Here is a 21706-nt window from a genome sequence, read left to right on the forward strand (position 1 = left end):
ATTTATTTATTACGAAAATAAATCCTCGAAGTTATAAATGGATAGCGATGTACTTCGGCAAACGCTTTTCCGAATATGCCCAAATGTTATGGGTCAACGTGTCCCACAATATCGAATTTGGGCCGCCGGATCCACAAACAATTGGGCTTTTAATTGGGCCAACTTCCTCTTCAGCCCATGTCATGATGGGCTCAGCCCACGCTGGTCTAATGAACTTCCTCTTCAGCCCGTGTCATTTATTTATACAACCTATAAATAAATATTTTATAAAAATAGATAAATCAAAATTAAAGAAAGAAAAAAAAAAACTGTTTTTAAATGGATCCGCCCCACCCTTACTTTCTTTAAGCTAAAGCAAGGTATGATGGCTGGGGAGGTTTGGTAAATATCAGAAAGATAAAGGGCTTTTCTCGCTGGCCCCACTTTGAGATCCACCAGCCTCATTCTTTCTCACGTGGCCCCCTCGACGTAAACAACTAACTTCTTTACCCAAAAGGTTTCTTAATTATTATCATTTAATTTATAATTTGGTCCTCCAAGTTTATAAAAAGTTTTGATTTGGTCCCCTTTGGTTTTACAATTTTTTATTTAGTCCTTCTTGTTTGGACTTTACAGCAAATTTTAGAGTAAACGTCATACCGTTCAAAATGCATAAAAATAAGAAAGACAAGAATAATGTTTGATTGGCTACCGGTTATTATATAGTGCATCAAATTATAGTGGTTGATTTGACCAATTTTCAAATAAGAGCAATTCAATACGAGCAATATTCTGACTTTTTACTAGATCGTGCCACGTGTTGCTACTTAGATGACAAATCAATCGAGTTACATGTGTTTAGACTAAGTTCTAGGAGCTTGTTTTAGTCTATATAATGTACGGTTTAATTTACAATATTGTCGTGGTTTGTCTTGCACATAGTCTTCGGGTTTCATACATATAATTCTTTTAATTAGTCATTTAAAAAAATGTATTATTTTGGCTTATAAATAAATTGATTTTTTTTTTAATTTTTAATTTTTATTTGCCTAGGGAAACCCTAAAATTTTAAAAGTCCAGGCAAGCAAATAGGAGCGTTAAGCGTATCTTTTATTTGAAATTTTAAATATTTAAAAGCGTTTACCAATAAAAACTTTTATTATTATTTAATTTTAATTTCATTTGATTTGGAGTGTTGGTGCCCATCATGTCCATCGAAGTTTCATTTTCCACTTTTACCCCTACATCATGGTCATATTACGTTTCGACCATTCAAAATGCAACAACCGCTCCATGCTAATATTACGTTATTGCGTGCGTGTCCATGCATCCTATTGGGCCTGCCTGAGTCCAAAAAGGCCCATTTTCTATTGGGCCCTGTTTCAAGTCACGTGTGTCACGTGCATATTTCTCCCTTTGTAATTAATTTTCTATTGGGTCTGTGTCCATGCTAATATTAGTTATATTATTTACCAAAATGGGAGGGAAGGAGGAAAAGAAGACGAGGAGACAACTTCATTCTAATGCAAGGGTATTTCCGTCACTCGGCAAAATTCAAACTTCTGCCCGGGTCCGTCCGGGCAGTCCGTTCCCTCGTCCGCCGTCCCGTTGCTTCGCTGACGGCGATCAGACGTGTTGAAATTAGTGAATATTTTGAGGGCCATTTACGTCATTTAACGTAAAACTTAAACTAGCGGTTTAATACATTTGAATATAATGAGGTAATTATATAATGACATTTTTCGCCTTTTTCACCAATTTTAAAATTTCTTAATATTACAACGAAAGGAAAGGCCTACTCTCTCTGTGTCTGTGGCGTTGGAGTGATTACAATTTTCGCCAGCTCATTTCATCACGAAGATTAAGAGAGAGAGAAAAGAAAAAAAAGGTTAGGCGAATTTGTATATTTTCTCCTCTTTCTTCTCGATGAGATTAGGGTTTTGAATCATTTGTTTAATCCAGATCTGATCTCTGATTCCGATCTTTAGATTTTTCGTTCTACATATCTCGACCTTCAAAACCTATTCATTTCTTGGTCAAATTTGGTACGTTTTAATGTTGAAGATGATCTGGAAATTTTTATAACTTTTTTTGTTTGTTTGTTTTTTTTTTTTTTTTTTTTTTTTTTTTTTTTTTTGTGTAACTTTGTTGTGGAGTTGAATCAGGTGATTTTGTTGCAGATTTCGAGGATTTGAATTTCGTCTTTGAGTAATTCCTTTCATGTCCTGCTTCGAATTCAACTTTTCTCCTCACTGTGAGTATTTTGTTTTTGTTTTTTTGGTTTTTATTCTTTTTTATCGTCACCTACTTTCTATTTGATTAACTTGGGGATCGGATGGTGGTTGTTTGCTTGCTTGCTTCTCGTACTTGATTGAATTAGTTATTGTATTTTCTTGGATGAAGCGTTGTTAAACAGATCTTGAAAATTGGCTCCGCAAAGACGTTCGCAGCGCCACATGGGCGGCCAGATGCAGCAGAACAATGCTGCGGCGGCGACTGCCCTTTACGACCACGGCGGCGGTGGGACCCTGCATAATGCAGGCCCCACTAACGACGCTGGTGATGCGGTCATGGCTCGGTGGCTCCAGTCCGCTGGGTTGCAGCATCTGGCCTCTCCGTTGGCTGATCAGCGCTCCCTCCTAATGCAGGTACGACGATTAATATTTTCGAGGGTTTCCATGTGTTTTTAGATACTGCAAAATATATATGTTGCAAGAGTAATGAATCGGCATTGAGTATGAATAGGAGATCCTTTCTTTTTCTTGAACATGGAATCTTCTAGTTTGTGGGTCAGATGTGCAATTACTAACTGAGAAATATATATGTTGCAAGAGTAATGAATCGGCATTGAGTATGAATAGGAGATCCTTTCTTTTTCTTGAACATGGAATCTTCTAGTTTGTGGGTCAGATGCAATTACTAACTGAGAAATGGCTCTTTTGAATTTGGTTACCATGCCTCTACGTGATCTTTACTGAAGGGAAGCTCAGTTTGATTTGGGGGATAGTTCTTCTGCATTTTCATTTTTTTTTTTTTGTTGTCGTTCAGTTGATGTTATACCTGGCTATTTTAGTTGTTTTTTTATACCATAGAAATCGAATTTCCTCTTCCCTTCCATTGGCTTAGAGTTATGGAGCACAATCTGCCGAAGAGAAACAGAGGCTTTTAAAACTGATGAGAAACCTGAATTTTGGTGGGGAGTCTGGATCTGAACCGCATACACCTACTGCCCAAGCTTCAGGAGCACTTGGTGCAATGGATGGCTATTATTCTCCCGACTTCAGGGGAGATTTTGGTGCTGGACTTCTGGATCTCCATGCTATGGATGATACCGAGCTTTTGTCCGAGGTGTGTTGATTAATTAAGGTTTTTTTCTTTCCATGCACGAGAGATATTTACTTAAGTATGATTATATATGTAAAAGTAGTAGCAATTCCTGGAGGCCGATCTTAGTTGTTTCCTATTAACCATTGGGACACAATAATTTTAGTTGTTATGGGAGTGTCAATTTGCAAACACGGTGTTAGTAGGGCACTCCAATGGTCGGTCTTTGTTGGAGGAGGTGTTGTTGAACCTTCCCTGTAGGGCAAGAGGCAATTTGTTGTGGTAGGCTTGCTTGTTTGCTATGTTCTAGGGATTTTAGATTGAGAGGAATAATGGGTTTTTAAAAGGAGATTGAGAAGTCAAGTGAGGAGGTTTGAGTAGTTGTTAGGTTTAATGCTTTGGAGAAGTCAAGTGAGGGGGGTGGGGATAGGGAGATTAAAAAAAAAAAGCTTCTATGCCAACTAAACAAATATTCATCTTTCTTTTTGTTTGAAGAATCACATTTTAATTTTATGTTTTGAAGTAGTTCGATATCTGTTGAACTTTTATCTGCCGGTCCATTACTCCATTGCATGATAAGTCAACATAGTTTTTCTTTCCTCTCTTTCTCTGTTTTTATTTATTTATTTATTTATTTGTTTTTGTTTTATAATTTTTGTAGATTTCCTTTTATTTAATTGACTTAATTTTTTTTTTCACCAGCACATTATCCCAGAATCATTTGACCCTTCACCATTCATTCCTAGTGGTACTAGAGAATTTGACGATGGGTTTAATGTAGCTAGCAGCAGGCAGCAAAGAAGCCAAGCTGATGAAGATGCCCTGGCTACATTACCTGTGATTGAAAAGGAGAATGTCGTCAGAGAAAATAACGTGGCTAAAATCAAAGTTGTGGTAAGCTTCTTATAGTGGCATCAGAATACTATTTGCCGAATACTAATTAGAAATCTTTTCCATTTGGATGTTATCATTATACTAATTATTCCAGAGACTAAATTGTAGTGGAGTCATGGTGGTTTGATTACAGCCTTTATAATTTTTTACTGGAAGATCTTCATTTTCTTTCTCCTCATCTGGGAGGTAGTTCAATTAACAAGTGATGGGTATTTTTGGGGGTGTTGCAATTACTAAAGTTAACGCATATATTGTGCATGCCTTCTTAGAACAATAATTTTTATCTAAATTTGTGACATTCTACACGTTTTTATTTTCTTTTCAATTTTGTTTGAAATCAAAAAAGGAACCCATTGAAATCATTTTTTCTTTACCAAGTAATTTTCTTCTCTTTTTTAGTCTATGGGATCATCTAATTGAGCATATTTACGGATCAAAGGCTTTTGAGGTTCAAATTTTTGGTGTCAAGGCTTACACCTTTAGATCAAAAGAACAGACTAAGGCTTGGAGTCTTCAGACCTCATGTAATGCTTTCGAGGATGTATTAATTTTCACTGCCAGTCCTGTGCATGTCACCTTCTCTATGCCTTTAATTTTTTTCTTTGGAAAAATAACATGTTGACATACCAATGATGTTCCTTAATTTACCCTTGCTTCGATTGGGGTTGGAATTAAAGTTTCAACTAGCATATATTTTCATATATTGTTATGTTTTTCCTAATACATGTAGTGTATTGTGTCTTAGGTGCGGAAGAGACCATTAAACAAGAAGGAGCTTGCTCGTAAGGAAGATGATATTGTATCAGTATGCGACAATGCTTCTTTGACTGTCCATGAACCAAAACTAAAGGTCACTTTATTTTTATTATTCTACTTTGATGTATAATATTAGCTTAATTGTTTTGACTTGATCATAGTTTCTTTTCTCCCTACTTTACTCTGAGATAGGTGGACTTGACTGCATATGTGGAAAAGCATGAATTCTGCTTTGATGCGGTTCTTGATGAGCATGTTACCAATGATGAGGTATCAATTATATATTCCTTTGTCCAATGTAGCTTAGAAAACATCTTGCGTCATTAAATAGTTTTGTAGAATCTAGTTTGAACTAACGTGCATTCTTTTTGAAATAGGTTTATAGGGTTACTGTGCAACCAATTATTCCCATCATCTTTGAAAGGACGAAGGCTACATGCTTTGCTTATGGTCAGACAGGTGTGCATTAAATCTGCTCAATCTCTTGCTTGCCTGTTTTCATGAATGCATACTCATTGAAATTTATTCCACTCATTATTATTTCTGGCATTTTGTCATTTTAAGTACTACTAATAATGTTGTATCAACTCTTGTTTTCTTCTCATAATATCCCTTTAGCATCATGAAGTTTGACGAAAAGCTTTTTGTATTTTAATAGGTAGTGGCAAGACGTTTACAATGCAACCATTACCTCTTAGGGCTGCTGAAGACCTCGTTAGATTGTTACGTCAGCCAGTTTATCGCAATCAGAAATTCAAGTTGTGGCTTAGCTTTTTTGAGATATATGGTGGAAAATTATTTGATCTACTCAGTGAAAGAAAGTAAATTTTCAGTTCTATTCCTTCTCTTTTTTCCCTAGATTTTTTAGGAAATGGTGTGGCATCAACTTTTGGCCATAATTTGGTTGGATATATAATGTTTGTGTCTGAATTGATACATTTACGTACTAAAATGTAGTAAACAAAAAAAGAGATGCAAAAATACTGAAAGTATTGAAGTACGAGGATTAGATTTGTATTTAGCATTTTTAGTTTTTGATCGTTTTTCCTTCCTGTAATAGGAAGCTTTGCATGAGAGAAGATGGACGGCAGCAGGTTTGTATTGTTGGACTTCAAGAATTTGAAGTGTCTGATGTACAAATTGTCAAAGAATATATTGAGAAGGGAAATGCAGCCAGGAGTACAGGTTCCACTGGTGCCAATGAGGAGTCTTCAAGGTCACATGCTATATTGCAACTTGCTGTAAAGAAACATCCTGAAGTAAAGGAATCGAGAAGGAACAATGACGGAAATGAGTTGAAAAGTGGGAAACTTGTTGGGAAAATCTCTTTTATTGATTTGGCTGGTAGCGAAAGAGGTGCTGATACAACTGATAATGACCGTCAGACAAGGTATACCAGATTTTTTAGATCTTTGGTCTTTTGTTTCTTGTTAATGTTCTTTATTCACAGCTGTAAAAGATGTCACCAACCAATGAGTTTTCTGTCACTGTGCTTGATAATATCGTTTACCATCGTAGTCCACTAATAATTTTAATTGGTAGCTTTAGTATGGAGTATTTTTTTTTTTTTTTTTGTTCTGCAGAAGATGCAACTGCTTAGAACCTGTTTGGTTGAAAATGCTGCTTGATATAGTTTTTCGGACGATCTCTTTTCTGATAATTTTATATCTTTACATAATGCTCTAATCTGTTTATTTCATTTGCTGGAACCTTTACAGGATTGAGGGAGCAGAAATCAACAAAAGTCTTTTGGCATTGAAGGAATGCATTCGTGCCTTGGACAATGATCAGATTCATATACCCTTCCGTGGAAGTAAACTTACAGAAGTGCTCCGTGATTCCTTTGTTGGCAACTCGAGAACTGTTATGATATCGTGCATTTCTCCAAATGCTGGTTCATGTGAACATACTCTCAACACTTTGAGATATGCTGACCGGTACGTTTTTTGACATCCTAAGCTTTATTTTATCCATAAATTTTAGTAAATATTCAACTTTGAAATTACTATTGAATAACATCAGGGTCAAAAGTTTGTCCAAAAGCGGAAATACAAAGAAGGATCAGGCTGTAAGTTCCAGTCAACCAATAGCTAGAGATGTTACTTCAGCCCCGTCTATTCCAATTCCCACTGAAGCAGAAGATGTTAATATGCTGTGCCAAGAGGTGAAATTAGGGGGGGAATTGGGGAGAAGGGTTCCAGAGAAGGAAAGTCTCTCCTCTTCCAACTTTGACATGCCAACTTCTGCTTTGCCATCAAGCAATGCCTTCCATGCACGAGATGAAAAAAGTTCGGGCGTAACTGTAGCTTCTGCATCATTCGACAAAGAACCACTTGAAATGAGGAGCATTCATGGCGATCCAACGGGTCGAAAGGTTCCCATATACTCCCACAACTTAAATGATACAGAGGAGAAGGTGCAAAAGGTATCGCCACCTCGAAGAAAATCATCCCGAGATGAAAAATCAGAGAAGGTGGGGAGCTGGCAGAAGAAAGATAGCAGCAGCGTGCCTGATCTCTCTACTGCAAGCTTGAAGCAGTATGGTGCAGGAATTTCTAACGCAAATGATGCCGCATCCAGAAAGTCTGAATCTGAGCCAACTTCTGATGGCAATATTAATGCAATACTTGAGGTTAGCTAACCTAACCTTTAGTTCTTTTACCATATCAGAGAAAAATATTTCTTCCAAAAGAAAAAAGAGCTTTAATTGCTGCACTATTTCTCCCTCCACTAGAGTGATTTTTTGACATGTATGAACTCTGTTGCAGGAAGAAGAGGCGTTAATTGCTGCTCATCGAAAGGAAATTGAGGACACCATGGAGATAGTGCGCGAAGTAAGTCAAAAGTTTCAATCATTTAAGAGCATAGCCTTCTAATTGTTTACCTATAAAAGCCAAAAGGCGTTAATTGTTGTTGTTGGGTTGTCAGGAAATGAAACTGTTGGCAGAAGTGGATCAACCAGGGAGCCACATTGAGAACTACGTGACTCAGTTGAGCTTTGTGCTGTCACGAAAGGCTGCAGGGTTGGTGAGTCTTCAAGCACGCCTTGCAAGGTTTCAGCATAGACTTAAAGAACAAGAAATACTGAGCCGAAAAAGAGTACCGCGTTAGGAGGGAGAGGGTGGTGAGAGTTTGTTTTCCCGTCTCCTCCATAGCTGTATCCTATCCTGCTTTCATCTTTTTCATATCATATATAATCATTAATCATTGATTTGTACATTTCTTCTTGAGCTTGAAAAAAGAGATTGGAATTGAATTTGCTTGCTTGCTCGCTCGCTCTCTTGTCTGACATTTTATATGGGTTGCTTCCAAGCATCATCTAACAACAGCCAGCCCAGCCTTTTAACTGTAAAATATGCTCCTCCTCTTATGTATTATGTATAACTGTAAAATAATGTGATGAAAATACCACTGTTTTCTTTGTGTTTGGTATATCATATCATGTCCTGGTAGGTACACCGTTCAAATTACTGATAGAAACAGGGAATGAATTAGTCCAGATGATAAAGGCATTCACACGTTAAAATTTAAACTCGACCAATATCAATTATCCTTCAAAACTATTTTGAAGTCAAAGTTAACTCAGATTTCTTTTTAAACACAACAGGAACATTTCTTATTAAAACTCAAAAAGGGTTGTTGCTACCCTTGGCCATCTAAGGTGACTCTCTAATCTTACAAGCATTACCATCAAAATGAACAAATAATTCAATACAGAATTTGATATCAATCACTGAAGCATTTAAAACATTGTGGCTTTTCTCGACTTACCAACCAAAGGCCTCAGCAGATCCCTACCTGTATTACACTAAAGACATTTTCAAGCAAATTATATTATTATGGGGAAGGAAGGAAGGTTGAGCAGGTTATGAATGATGCATCAGTTGGCTCTCAAATTCAAAATTTCCTTGGCTGTTCTACGTCGGAAATAAGGCATGTGTTCCTACAAGCAAAGGTTTTATTAATGGATGAGTCTCGGGTAGAAATGGCATGGGGTAAGAAACTTTCAACAATCTTTTTACCTGCTTGAAACACAGATCCAAACCTCTGCTATAAAAATCAGTATACTTTATCATGAACATGCCACAATCATACCTGTTTCATTATTATTATTATTATTATTTTAAATTCAAATAATAGACGAGGAGAAAGGAATATAAATTCAAAAGGTGATGACAGTACAAACCCATTGAATTGCTCAGGAAGGTCTTTGACAAATTCTTGTGCCCAAGAACTTACATCTATATCTTTTCCACTTTTGTCCTTCACCTCATCTACAAAATATCTCGCCTGCGTACCAGGATCAAAATTATTACAACCTCGCCATACTGGATCAAAATGTGAATGTACAATGATCGAACTCGATCCAGTGCTAGGGTGATCAGAAGGGAAGATAAAATCAAGGAGTGTTCGACTTTAAGGCAAACCGCATCTAACTTAAACCTTAAGGTTGAGATCGAATCGATTCGGGAGTTTAAAGTGTTCCTAATTCGAAGTCTCATAATTTGGAGAAGAAGAGTGATCCATATATCAATGGCAGAAAGCTTCGTAAGCATACAAATGAAGGCAATCAATTGCAAAGAGAGAGAGAAAGAAGAGAAAGCATACCAATGTTTTCAAAACACGAGAATCCATTCCCTTGACAGAATCAAGATACTGAAACTTCTTCTCTTTCTTGTTGATTACGGCTAAACACCAATGTATTTCTCTATGGATGGGCACAAATATCTACACAAAGTAGTATAGTAATTCATTTGGGTCACCCACGAATGAACTAACTAATAATACCAATACCATACCATACTACTAAATAATATAATATTTACTTTGTCACAATCATTGAGTTCATATTTCAACTTCCTTTGGCTCGTCCATCTTCTAACAGATTTGTAATCATACCCATCTCTTCCATTTATCAACTGTTATCAAAATCAGAAAGAAAAAACACAAATCATCTCAACCAAAACAAAACTGAAACATGTGTTTTTACTACTAGAATCCACATATGTAACAATCCAAGTTCACCACTAGCGGACATTGTCCGCTTTAGCCCGTTGCGCATCGCCGTCAGCCTCACGGTTTTTTAAAATGCGTCTGTTGGGAAGAGGTTTCTACACCCTTATAAGGAATGCTTCGTTCCCCTTTCCAACTGATGTGGGATCTCACAATCCACCCCCTTTAGGGGCCAACGTCCTCGCTGGCACACCGCCCGATGACTGCTCTGACACGATTTGTAACAGCTCAAGCCCACCACTAGCTGATATTGTTCGCTTTAGCTCGTTACGTATTGTTGTCAGCCTCACGATGTTTAAAATGCGTTTGTTACGGAGAGGTTTCCACACCTTTATAAGGAATGCTTCGTTTCCCTCTCCAATCGATGTGAGACCTCACACCACACTTTCATTAAGAACAGAAAAGGAAATATTTCTAATATGCAAAAACAGAGATATAAGAAGGATGTACCCTAACTCAAACCAACCTTTTTATAGAAGAATGTATTGAAGAAATGACAGTTCAAATACTTCTCTGGCTCCCTTCTTTCCCTTTCTTTCAGCAACTCAAGATACAAATTAATAACCTACAGAACGTGTATATATATATATATATAACACAAAAATAAGGAGAAAGATTAGTTTAAAGAACATTAAATTTCAATTGATTATAAACCATGAAGATAAGATGTATATATATGTATGTATATATATGTGTGTGTGTGTCTATATATGTATATGTATGTATGTATATATATATATATATGTATATGTATGTATGTATGTATATATATATCTATATATATGTATGTATATATATATATATATATGTATATGAGCAGAAAATAATACCTCATCGTTTAACCAGGCACCTGGTCTCAGACACTGCAGAGCTTGCGCAGTAATCTCAATATTTGAATTCTCATGAGTCACCAAAACCATACTCCTGAACAAATGAGCAAAAACAATATCAAGCCAAGAACAAAATGCAGTTCATGAAAGATCTTAAGTACATCATACGATACCGGTAAGCAGACAGTGCAGCTTCGACCTCGGCCTCCTCGTCCCGAGTAAGAGGAACAAAAGGTTCCTGTTGAATCTCCTGGAAACAATGAATATGCTTTCATCTCGAGAAAGATTCAAATTCGTATCCAAAAACTTCAGAAACAAGTTCTAATGGTTATCAAACGAAACCTAAATTAACCTAACGAACACTCGAAGAAATGAAACATACATCGACAGGCATCTTCTTTGGAGTTTGAGATTGGAGAATTGATCGACGCTTCTCGTTCAACTCGATTTCGAAATCCAAGGTTTTCAATCTGGATGTCCGCTTTTCCACACCTTGGAGCAACTTTTTGTAAGCAGATACACTGGAAATTTCCCGGTCCAGAGACAAAACACCAAGCATTTTCTCAGCGTTTTCAACCTTCGAATCTTCATCCGTCAGATCTATAACCACGGAAGACGACGATGGCTGATGAGCATCCATCTTCTTTGCTACCAGTTCCTGTACTGTAACATCCTCTATTACCTCCACTTCCTCATCGTCCTTCGAATCTCCAGAAGCGTCTCTTTCAGTTTGCGTGTCTGAATCCAATTCAAAGGCATCCTTCGGAAACGATCGCAATGCACCAATTGCATTACGCTTCGCAATCTGGTAATTGTACGACAAAATATTCCCTACATCGTCCTGTTCCGACGGCTCGCTGTTCTTCGATTCCCAAAACCTAAAGAAGCTCCTAGTGAGCCCAAATTTAAGGCCTCTGCAAGGGCCATGGACTTCTCGACGCAGTTGCGGAGTTTCTTCAGGATACCGAGAAAGCCTAGCCACTGTCGAGTTGGACGAAGCAACAGGCCGATCTGAAGACATAGTAGAAAATTTAAGCTTCTTCGAGACGTGAAAATCCGGTGATTTCAAAGATGAATACGAACGTTTGATGCTCGAATATTCGTCGTCGCGCTTACGGTTGCTAGTTCGGGCGCCCATCAGTAGAAGCAGAAATGGAAACGAAACGCCTACGACATTGCATCGCATAAAACGAAAACTATTTCAAGTAGAGTTCAGAAAATTAGGGGTTTTGAAGCCGGCAAAACCCTAACCGCAAGGATTATCGGAAACAAACCGAGACGATTCGATGGCGCCAAAATGAAGTTCAAACTTCGAAGAATACAAGAACTGAGGAATCGGAAGCAGCAGAGAAGAGAGTGAAGTCGAAATTCAAATGTGAAAGGGGAAAATGAAAGAGAAGTTGGGGGAATTGAGTGAGATGATGAATGGAAATCCGAAACTGACGTTCGCAGGAACAGATAGAGAGTGACGTTTGGATATGCAAAACTGAGAATCGAAATGGAACGAAAATTCTAAGGATGATATCTGGTGGTTTTTGTGTGTTGCTTTTTGTTATTCTTTGTTTCGAAGAAAGCTTCAGACGACCACCTCGGCTCTCTTTCGCCAACTACAACTGCCCCTTTCGATTAATCCCCCGCTTTTTCTTCCCCTTTTTAGTTCACAAACTAAAAGTTTCAAATTTATTCTTTCTCATACATTTTTTTGCAGTTACCCTCATTAAAATATATTATTTTCTTTTAAAAAATGACTCCGGATTCGAGCAGGAGATGAGCGATGAGCGATGAACGCTAGCTAATGGTTAATACTGAAGAAAGCACCTTAGCAATTACCAGTAATGCCCCTATCGACCTCAGTCTTGTTTTTTTTGACTCGAGTAACGAACATCGACTATCTCATTAAAGGCCGAATATCCATATATATCTTTATGGGAGAGAGTCGGCCCACTTTTAGCAATTCTAACGATTATGCCCGTTTTAGCCCTACTGTCTACCCCTATCATCATAATGGGAAGGGGTACTTTTGAGCTGATGTGTAACGAATCAAAGCGACCGTTAGTCGGGCTGATCTGTGATTGGTCAAGGCGAGCGAGAGGAGTGTTCACGTTAAACACGAATATTGTGATCATTTCCATTCCAATCTTGCATCATTTTTTTTACTTAGATATTACTTATTAGAATCACATTTATTAGTCAAAATCAATTTTACAAAATTTCTATTTTCAAATATATCAAATAGCAACATAATATATATTTTTTTTTCCAGAAAAATACTCAGTACTCAAAAATAAAATTTTAAAATATCCATATTGTATAATTGAGCTAAATAGATATGTGAAAGAAGGCTAAAACTTATCTAAAATATAAAAATTGCAAAATAAGTCGAATAATAAACTTCCTAGAATGAATTCCAAGCCTAATACAAATGGGGCAAACAACCAGTAAGAGACTCAAACTTGAAAAGCCTACAAATAAATATCGCAAAAGTAAATTTTTGCAGCAAACAAGAAAATGATTATTGTATAACGTATTAATCATAATTCAATTGTTACAGAATAATCTCACTGTGGAAGCATAATCAATGGTAGCCTCACTACCTGAGGGAAGTTAGACGTGTGCACAACGAGGACTTCTGCCGAGTTATTGTCATCAAATGCAGAGGAAACTAACGTCACAATATCGACCGACCCCGAGTGTTAGAGCTGCAGAGGATGTTCCGAACGCTCAAATGTTATATCAATGAATTCAGCGGAGCCCCCGAGTTCGGTGATGCATGTAGCATCAGATCAGCGTCTTCTAAATCCTTGGGTTGAATCGGTAAGTCCTGTTTGAAAGCAAGTACATTTTGAACAACAATGAAATTATTCATGCCTATAAAACTTCGGAATGCGAAGGTAGACACAATATTCGTTATATCAAAATCTACGAACTAAATTGTTGATCTGGTACGAGATCGAAACACACTAAAACCTGGTAACATCCTCGGCATAATTAAGATTATAAATCCAAGAAAATGGCGTGAAAAACAAGTAAACAAATACCTGTGTCGGAATCAGCTGATGTTGTTGCTGATCTTGGACCATGGGATAGGCTTGTGGTTGCGACATTCTATAGTAGGGCTCTTTCAAGTCAAGTTTGCACGACGACGACTGAAGTATTCCTCCTTGCTCGGCACCAGGACCCCACATTTTGGCTATATAGCAATCTTAGTCAGTAAAAGCTCACAAGACAAACAACGAACAGAAAATACGAAAACGAAGAAGAAATCAACCTGATAGAGTCAAATGAATTGTGTAACTCTGAGCACTGTGAGCGACCATGTGAAGTCTGCCAGTAATTTCCTGTCCTGCCATGACGTAGAGCGGTTGAGAGAGGACGCAACGTAATTGGTACCAATGGGTCGTCGGAGCACCAGGGGCAGTGGTAAGCCACCTCTGCACAGTACTGTAGATAAAAGTGATTCATGAGCAGCCAAGTAGAAGGAAACTTATAGCATTCAAACTTGTTTCAAACTTGTTCTAGAGGAAAATAACCCCAATATTTACCTGCCATTAAATAATACATCAAACCAGCAGGCCAATCCATGCACTCTGGCACCCACAGTAGCAACGAATTTTAAAGGAATATCAATGTCATATAGTTCCTCTTCCTGAAATTAAGAGTGATTCTTCAGTCAGAACTCGTGTAAAGACGATCCGAAAAGAAAATCAAAAGTAAACTTGAAGGCCATAAACAACGGAGAGGTTTGCATTTACAAGACAAAAATTCAAGTTCCTGTTCAAGAGGATAATACTACCTTAATATTTGTGAAGTCCAAAACATGAGATATTGAAGGGGCCACCAATAATCTTGAATCAAAAGCATCCACCACCGGCTGCATGATATATAAAACAGAATAGAACTAAGGATATTGTTGTACATCATGGTGAACAAATCCTCATTAAGCCATCATTTACAAATGGATTTTACTTCGTCATTATTCTGAAAATTCTAGAGTAACGAACAAGATCCAGATTCCAATTCTAAGTATATATATATATATTTGAACTCCAATCTAAATTACAAATGATTCTCAATTTCATTTTCAGATATATAAATGATTCTCAATTTCATTTTCAAATATATGAAAGTGAAGCACACCTGAGAAAAATAGCCTTGAAATGCTGACCCGTACAAGGCTGTCAAATCAACACCATAATAGTTTTGTTGCTGCCAAAAGAGAGCCTACATAAAAGAGTAACATATTAAGTTTATTCTATTTATTGTTATTTTGGACGGAAAATAGACAGTAGGAGAGACAAAAGGATATGCTTTAGTTATCATGATTAGCATGCACTGAATTGTTCAATAAGTCATGGGATTCCTCATTCACAACACATTGTATGCCATATAAAGCCAAAACGTGTGAAAGCTATAGCTAATATTTCTTTCTGCCAATTGTGTTTAGAAACTGATTCTTCAGATAATACATTGAAACTTGATTAATTATTGTTTACAAAAAATGTCCTTTAAAATGAAAGGTACCATGCCATGCCAAATTTTGCTTGATTGATATGGTTAGGGGAAGATATCGATATCAAATAGTAACGACCAAGAGTAAATTTCGACTTCTTATATTATTCTTTCAACTCTTCACATCCATCTTCATAAACATTCATGATTAAAGTCATTAGATTCAATATCAATGTAGCATTTTTTAAATAAGCTATAAATAACAGTGTAATATTTCCTCTCATTTTTCTAGAAGATAGAAACAGGGCATTTTCTGTAAAATGTGATGAATTTGAGAAAATTATCGAATCAAGACTTTCAGGACCAAAGTGAAAACAAGTTTATATTTCAGAGGCAGAAACTGTAATTTAGCACTGAGAAAATTGATTAAAAGTCTTACCTTATTAGCTACTTCAACAAATAGATATTCATCGCTGAAAGGTGCCATGTGAATCCTACACATGGAGAACATCTTAACTCATAAGAACACAAGATTATTTACAAACGATTCACTAGCAATTCAAATTAAAGAAATTAAGAACGTGAAGATGAAATTCAATAAACCATGATAATAAAATGAATTACAAGTGGAACTCGTCAAGTATTGGTATCAAAACGTCATATACAAATTTAAAACCATCTTTTTCTAAATGCATATGAGAAATTTGAAATACTATCTTAACTTCCAAACACAAAAGCCAAGAAAGGCGCCGACAAAAAAAATTCCACTATCTGTTTACCTCCCTATAGTTGGGAACATCTTTCCATTTTGGTGCAAAAAACGATCCCTAGCAATCACATAAGATTCCAGCATTCTTTCATTGACCAATAGGGTGCCTACAGCAAAGAATGAAAATGAGGAATGGGGCTGAATTAAACTTGTTTTTGAGATCTCGGGAAACAGAAAGTCGTTATTAACTTTCAATTTTCTTTTCATTTGGGTGTTATACCTTTAAGTATTCAATTACAGCTCATCCAGGAGTGTTTACATATAAAATGGTGTATATAGCTAAAAGTTTTAGGATCGTCCAAAATTGCACAATCTTCCAGGATAATCTGAAAATGTACTACAATTTGACAATGGCTCTCACCCATTGGCTCTGAGATTAAAATGTCTGCTTTCTCGGGCAATTCAACATCCTCAACTTTGCCTTTAATCACCTGAATTTCAAATTACATTGCATTACCAGAGAAGTAAATATAGGCAGATAACGATACTTCCAAGGAGTGAAAATAATATGATTTTTAAAAGAATTACAGTGATTCGTTGACTCAAGGCAGGGTTCCCAGCAATTAACACACGAGCATACTCAGCCATTTCAGATGCTTCCACAGCATAAACATGTTTTGCACCGGCCTGTTGAAGAATGAAAGCATAAGATCTCAAATTCAGTTACAGAACAGTTGAAGTGAATACATAAAGGAGTAATAACTAATTAAAGAAATATACATCAGATGTAACCAAGAGTACCTGAGCAGCAAATAAAGACAAAATACCACTACCAGCACCGACATCGACGACCACACGACCTGTGAAGTCAGCACGATTTTCCATCACAGCTGCGTAATATGTTCCTGAAACAGCACAAAACCACCAAAGTTACATACTATGTAACTCAGTTAAGATATTTAAACATTACTACATGGGCAGGTAACACATACACCAGTGTTTAGCAATACAAACATAATAAGATGGTTGAATTGGAAATTCAGAAATAAATCTATAAAATAAAATTGCAAGATAAGGCAACAGATAAATTATATAACCTGTCCTCACATAATCCTGCATCATATTTTGTTGATGTAAAAGTTGCCCATAGTAGTGGAAGTACATCTTAGCGGAAGATGATTCTATTTTATCATCAAACTTGCTTTTCAAGGAAGAAATGGTGCCATTTGGTAAATGGGTGCCTGGATGTAGAAAAAGGATAACTTGAGAAAACCATAAACAATAAAAACATCAACAAGTTTTTACATCAAGAGCAGCAACATTTTGGGAGAACTAAAGATCGCTACCTTGCACAGTATCATCCTCCTTCCTCTTATCAAAAGCAGAATGAAATGCACTGCTCTCTTCCTCGTTCCTAAATTGAATGGTAACTCCTCTGGAATGTGATTTCTGTTTTAACAGTGAAACTATTCAACATCACAAGTAACGACCATTCGTTCTTCAACTAGCTAATTTGTAGAGATAGTAAATCACCATCGCAATGTGCAAATTTGTAGTTTGACATTATTAGCAAAAAACTACCATTCTTACCTCTTTACTCGTATCGTCTTTGGATATGCACACTGACTGAACAGAGCCTAACCGAAATATCTGAAGACATAAAATACATGTCAATTAATCATATCATATTCTCCAAATAACTCGCTTGCTATTAAGTCACTGCTGAACTCAAAAACTCATGCCAACAAGTTCCTGATATACTAAAGTATATATTTATATATTCTTAACACTCCTCTCAATGAAGTAGAGTGTTAATTTCGAATCCAACACGAAAAAAATTGATCAATTCGGAAAATGTGACAGTGCAAGAGTTCAACACACTTCCCCGTGATTTGATACCATAGTAAATCATCATTGAACTTAACTTCTAGATGCTTAGATTGTGGTATATATAATTTTTTTTAAGCACACTTTATAACACTCCATGATCATAAGAATGGTAAATGTAGGTTGATAATCTCCCTCGTGAAGCAAACCAAGAGTTCTTACCATGCACTCACTTTTCTAGTAATAAGTGGTGCAAAATGGTAAAAAAAAAAAAAAAAAAAAAAAAAAATTAAAAAAAATTAAAAAAAACTCTCTCGTATCTCTCTTCTTCGTTGCATCTAAACTCTCCCATACACAAAAAGGCAAACTCATTACAAATAAAAAAGAACCTGAGAAGTCCGAAGATCGAACGCTAAGTCATCGGAATCGGCCTCCTGCCGGAACCGAAGCTCCGCCGCGCCGGACTCTCCTCCGAATCGAGCAACCACCGACGTCGACGAAGTGGACGAAGAAGACGTCGAAGTCGAAGAAGGAAGCTTAGAAATCGAAACCAAAGTGAACTCCTGATGCTCGTGATTTTGCCCTAAAGAGCCCTCCATTAATGCAAAACCTGAAGCCGAAAATTTGACTCCACTCCAAAAAAAATGGAAAATACAGAGTCGAAGTTTCAGTAGCGAAAGCCGTACGGAGTAGAATTAGGGTTTCTGAGAAGGAGACGAAAAGGTTCTTGAAAATTTTGCAGGAACAGCCGCCCGGCAGAGAGAAAGAGAGAACTGAGTGGCATTAAAACTCTGAAGTTCGGTTTTTATACTCTTGCGTGTGTGCCGTACGAAGAGAGTTTTTCTTAATACGGTTCCAGATTTAATTCCATTTTATTAAATTAACCCTTTTTGTAATTTAAATTAGATTTCTAATTAATTTCTTACTAAAATTGATACTAATTCACTTAATAAAATGACGACACACAGTAATCTATATTAATTAAATTAATTTCAAATATCAACAAATTTTAATTTCATTTTAATGACTAATTAGACATTAAATTCAAGAGTAAATTCATCGTTTTTTAAATTTCAAAAAGCAAATAAAAACTAAATTTAGTGGTCACGTGCCATAAAAAAAAAAAAAAAAATGGTCACGTGCTTCTGGGTTTTACTTCAATGTGGAACGCTAACACATATGTTTGGATTGTACGCCATCGATATTTTAGATTCAGGAACCACGTGTCGATCACAGATACAATCTAGTGCTTTTGTGGGTCCTTCCCAGATTTGGAAGATTAGATAGATATTTTCTCGTTGAGTGCAACGTGTCTTCATCGTAGTAATTTAATCCTAAAATATTAGTCCATTCCAAGACCGTTGATCATTGGACCCAAATTAGGGCTAAGTCAAAAAATTCATTGAGTGAGTGACGTTGACCAAAAATTCAAATCCAAATGTCAACCTTAATGTCAGAATTGTTGCTCTCAAGATGTTGATTTATATTTTTTTAATTCAATGTGTATAATGAAAAATTCAATTATCAATTAGTAATATGTATTAATATATTTTTTTTAATAATTTAATATCAAAAACATAATATTTATATTTTAAGATCCATAACCATTCAACTCGTATCGTAATTTTTTTATTTTTTTTGTTTAATATACATAAGAAATTTAATTAAATTTTTGCAATATTTTTTCGAATATTCGAATATTACGGTAAAAAAAGGAACTATAAAATGAGATTCGACAATTAGCGGGGGAGTTTAAATAGGCGTCAATGAAACGACAACCATCGATACGTTATGCGTGGCGAGATTCTTCGAGGAAGCGAAACAAAACGACACATCGGCTCCTAATATAGTGGACCCCACACGCTGTAATTTTCCAGAACGTTTTTTTATCAGTGACCAATAGCCCACTTGATCAATTAACTTGTGAATTTGCTTTGACCCTCTTGATACTCTAATATTTCGCCACGTGTCCATCATTCAAAAGTAGGAAATTAGTTGTGATTTTGAATATTTTTTAAATAAATAAATAATTTTCAATTTTCACAAATTATTCAACTTTTTTTAAAAAATCGAAAATACCATTCATAATTAAAATACTAAAAAATATTTGATTTTTTGTTTTAATTTAAACATTAAAATAATGGAAATTAACTATATTTTTTTTTTTAATTTGAAGAGTTTAAGGAATATATTATTTTAATTTTATCTTTATTATATAGTTTGATTTCTAAGCTTTTGACTCCACTTTATCTAATTCCAATGCACAAAAGGTGGAAAAATGCAAAACGGCATGCAACAATTCAAACGGGCGAATTCAAATTTAAAATTAAAAAAAGAAAAGAGTTTATTTGCAAAAGCAAGAAAACCATGAAGTGGGTCCCACAACGATGTGGTAGTGGACCAGCAAAACATTGACGGACGCTAAAATAACAGGGATATGCATAACCCGCTTAGTGACCGTCAAGCAAAATAGCTAAAGGCCTTCAGTGACAGCCATGTGACGCTAACTCATTAGCTTTGATTATGTTGCCTGCTTGTTAATCAGTCTTCGTCCGACGTTCACATGCTTAGATTTTCGCTTGTACTTTTTTATAAAAATTAATTTTTTATTTTATAAATAAAATTAGATTTTAGAGTTTTTTTTTTTTTTTTTTTTTTTTTTTTTTTTTTTTAATTTATTTGCTTGAGTAAACCCATGGAAATAATAATGATGCTTTGATAAACAGTTTTTTCTTTCTTTTAGGTGATCAAGGAATATGTAATTTAAAAAAAAATTAAAATAATTGATCATTTTTGGCAAGTTAGAACATTGTTTCCAGATTCAATAATAACAATAATGTAAGAAGAAAAAATCTGCATCACAACAATTCAACAAAACAAAATAAATAAAATAAACGAATAGAATATGATTTATAATGAATAAATGATCATGAACAAATAAAGAACTCAGATGATGGCCCCTGCAGATTCAGCAAGATCCACCAGAAATTTACAGAAATACTGTGTTGCTTCCTACCACTGTATTACCAATTGCAAACAAGAACAGTTATCTCTGGATAAAACAGAATCAGCGCAAAAAAACTCATAGACGATTCAGAGAAACTGATGTAAACTACATTTGCAATCCTCTGTATGGATCTTATTACTCAAATCGAATTGTATATTCAGTATAAACACACGAAGAACTAACCGGTAGAATACGACGATGATTCTAAATCCAAAAAAGATTTTGGTAAGAAATTAACTCCGGCAGCGAGTAATGGCGTTGCAACCGCGTCTGTAAGGATTGGCCTGAGCGCCAGGCTGGCAGTTGTAGTAAGAAGCACCGCGGCGAGAGCAAGGAACGCTGTTCCTTTTCAAAGCACCATAGCTCAGGTAGCGAGAAGACGCTAGAATTCGGCGATTGATCTCAGAGTCCATCTCGAACTCCATTCCGAAGGCGGAATCATTGTCATCTCCGGCGAGAAAGCATTCAGCGATGGAGCCTCTGCACTTGGATTCAGCCGGAACGAAGAGGAGTTTGTCACCGCCGGAGAAATCGACGGCCATCGCCGATGAGAGCAAAAGGTGAGCAGCGATAATGGCGGAGGCCGCGAGGAAGGAAAAAACGCGTGAGATTTCCATGTGGAGGCTCTGTTGGTTTCGAGAGGAACAAAGCGAGAGTGGTGCGTGAATATAATGTGAAGGCTCGTAGAGAAATACCCCCGCTTTGTCTGTTAATTACGATGTTGCCACTTAACCTTCACACGCTTTTCGCCTTTAATTTTCTGTTTTTTTCCTTTATGTGAATGTGAAGAAGTTTATTGCGACCCACTAATAATTAGGCTCTTCGCCTTAAATTTGCCTTGCAATTGTTGGCTGCCTATTAAAATAATAATAATAAATAATAATTGTTGCCGGCCACAGCTGAAAATCATCCAATAAA

General features: G+C 36.2%; 4 protein-coding genes across 13 annotated transcripts; 1 reads left to right on the forward strand and 3 right to left on the reverse strand.

Annotated features, from left to right (window-relative positions):
- Positions 1-1716: 1716 nt before the first annotated feature.
- Positions 1717-8209, forward strand: LOC111779035 (kinesin-like protein KIN-13A). Of its 8 annotated transcripts, none has more exons than XM_023659085.2 (15): positions 1751-1867; positions 1968-2024; positions 2160-2233; positions 2383-2627; positions 3106-3327; positions 4006-4197; positions 4943-5047; positions 5146-5223; positions 5331-5412; positions 5612-5774; positions 6014-6343; positions 6672-6890; positions 6976-7585; positions 7722-7787; positions 7882-8209. In XM_023659085.2, exons 4-15 carry the CDS (start codon positions 2436-2438, stop codon positions 8062-8064), a joined length of 2442 nt encoding a protein of 813 aa, XP_023514853.2. In that variant the 5' UTR covers positions 1751-1867; positions 1968-2024; positions 2160-2233; positions 2383-2435; the 3' UTR covers positions 8065-8209. The 8 variants fall into 8 exon arrangements, with proteins under 8 accessions (XP_023514850.2, XP_023514855.2, XP_023514853.2 ...); XM_023659084.2 differs by having other exon boundaries at positions 1759-1867; positions 1942-2024; XM_023659082.2 differs by lacking the exon at positions 1968-2024 and having other exon boundaries at positions 1717-1867.
- A 331-nt stretch (positions 8210-8540) lies between these two features.
- Positions 8541-12470, reverse strand: LOC111779037 (ubiquitin-like-specific protease ESD4). 3 transcript variants are annotated; one of them, XM_087119260.1, is made up of 10 exons: positions 12071-12467; positions 11179-11963; positions 10970-11046; positions 10797-10890; positions 10433-10531; positions 9780-9872; positions 9562-9681; positions 9140-9243; positions 8976-9048; positions 8541-8896 (listed from the first exon to the last, which is right to left on the reverse strand). In XM_087119260.1, the coding sequence occupies exons 2-10, from the start codon at positions 11932-11934 to the stop codon at positions 8834-8836; spliced, it is 1479 nt and encodes a 492-aa protein (XP_086975386.1). In that variant the 5' UTR covers positions 11935-11963; positions 12071-12467; the 3' UTR covers positions 8541-8833. The 3 variants fall into 3 exon arrangements, with proteins under 3 accessions (XP_086975386.1, XP_023514860.2, XP_086975387.1); XM_023659092.2 differs by having other exon boundaries at positions 11179-12466; XM_087119261.1 differs by lacking the exon at positions 9780-9872 and having other exon boundaries at positions 11179-12470.
- Positions 12471-13126: 656 nt separating this feature from the next.
- On the reverse strand, positions 13127-18569 carry LOC111779283 (putative histone-arginine methyltransferase 1.4). The gene is made up of 15 exons (XM_023659400.2): positions 18171-18569; positions 17545-17604; positions 17301-17403; positions 17052-17195; positions 16756-16859; positions 16543-16641; positions 16376-16445; positions 16025-16121; positions 15685-15739; positions 14934-15017; positions 14590-14667; positions 14339-14442; positions 14065-14237; positions 13835-13986; positions 13127-13617 (listed from the first exon to the last, which is right to left on the reverse strand). Exons 1-15 carry the CDS (start codon positions 18378-18380, stop codon positions 13525-13527), a joined length of 1626 nt encoding a protein of 541 aa, XP_023515168.2. The 5' UTR covers positions 18381-18569; the 3' UTR covers positions 13127-13524.
- A 2094-nt stretch (positions 18570-20663) lies between these two features.
- On the reverse strand, positions 20664-21436 carry LOC111778879 (protein RALF-like 33). Its single transcript, XM_023658879.2, has one exon. It carries the CDS (start codon positions 21403-21405, stop codon positions 21022-21024), a length of 384 nt encoding a protein of 127 aa, XP_023514647.2. The 5' UTR covers positions 21406-21436; the 3' UTR covers positions 20664-21021.
- Between the last annotated feature and the right edge of the window lie 270 nt (positions 21437-21706).

Source organism: Cucurbita pepo, chromosome 17, assembly GCF_057944985.1.
Source record: "Cucurbita pepo subsp. pepo isolate OVF chromosome 17, ASM5794498v1, whole genome shotgun sequence".
NCBI classification, from domain to species: domain Eukaryota; kingdom Viridiplantae; phylum Streptophyta; class Magnoliopsida; order Cucurbitales; family Cucurbitaceae; genus Cucurbita; species Cucurbita pepo.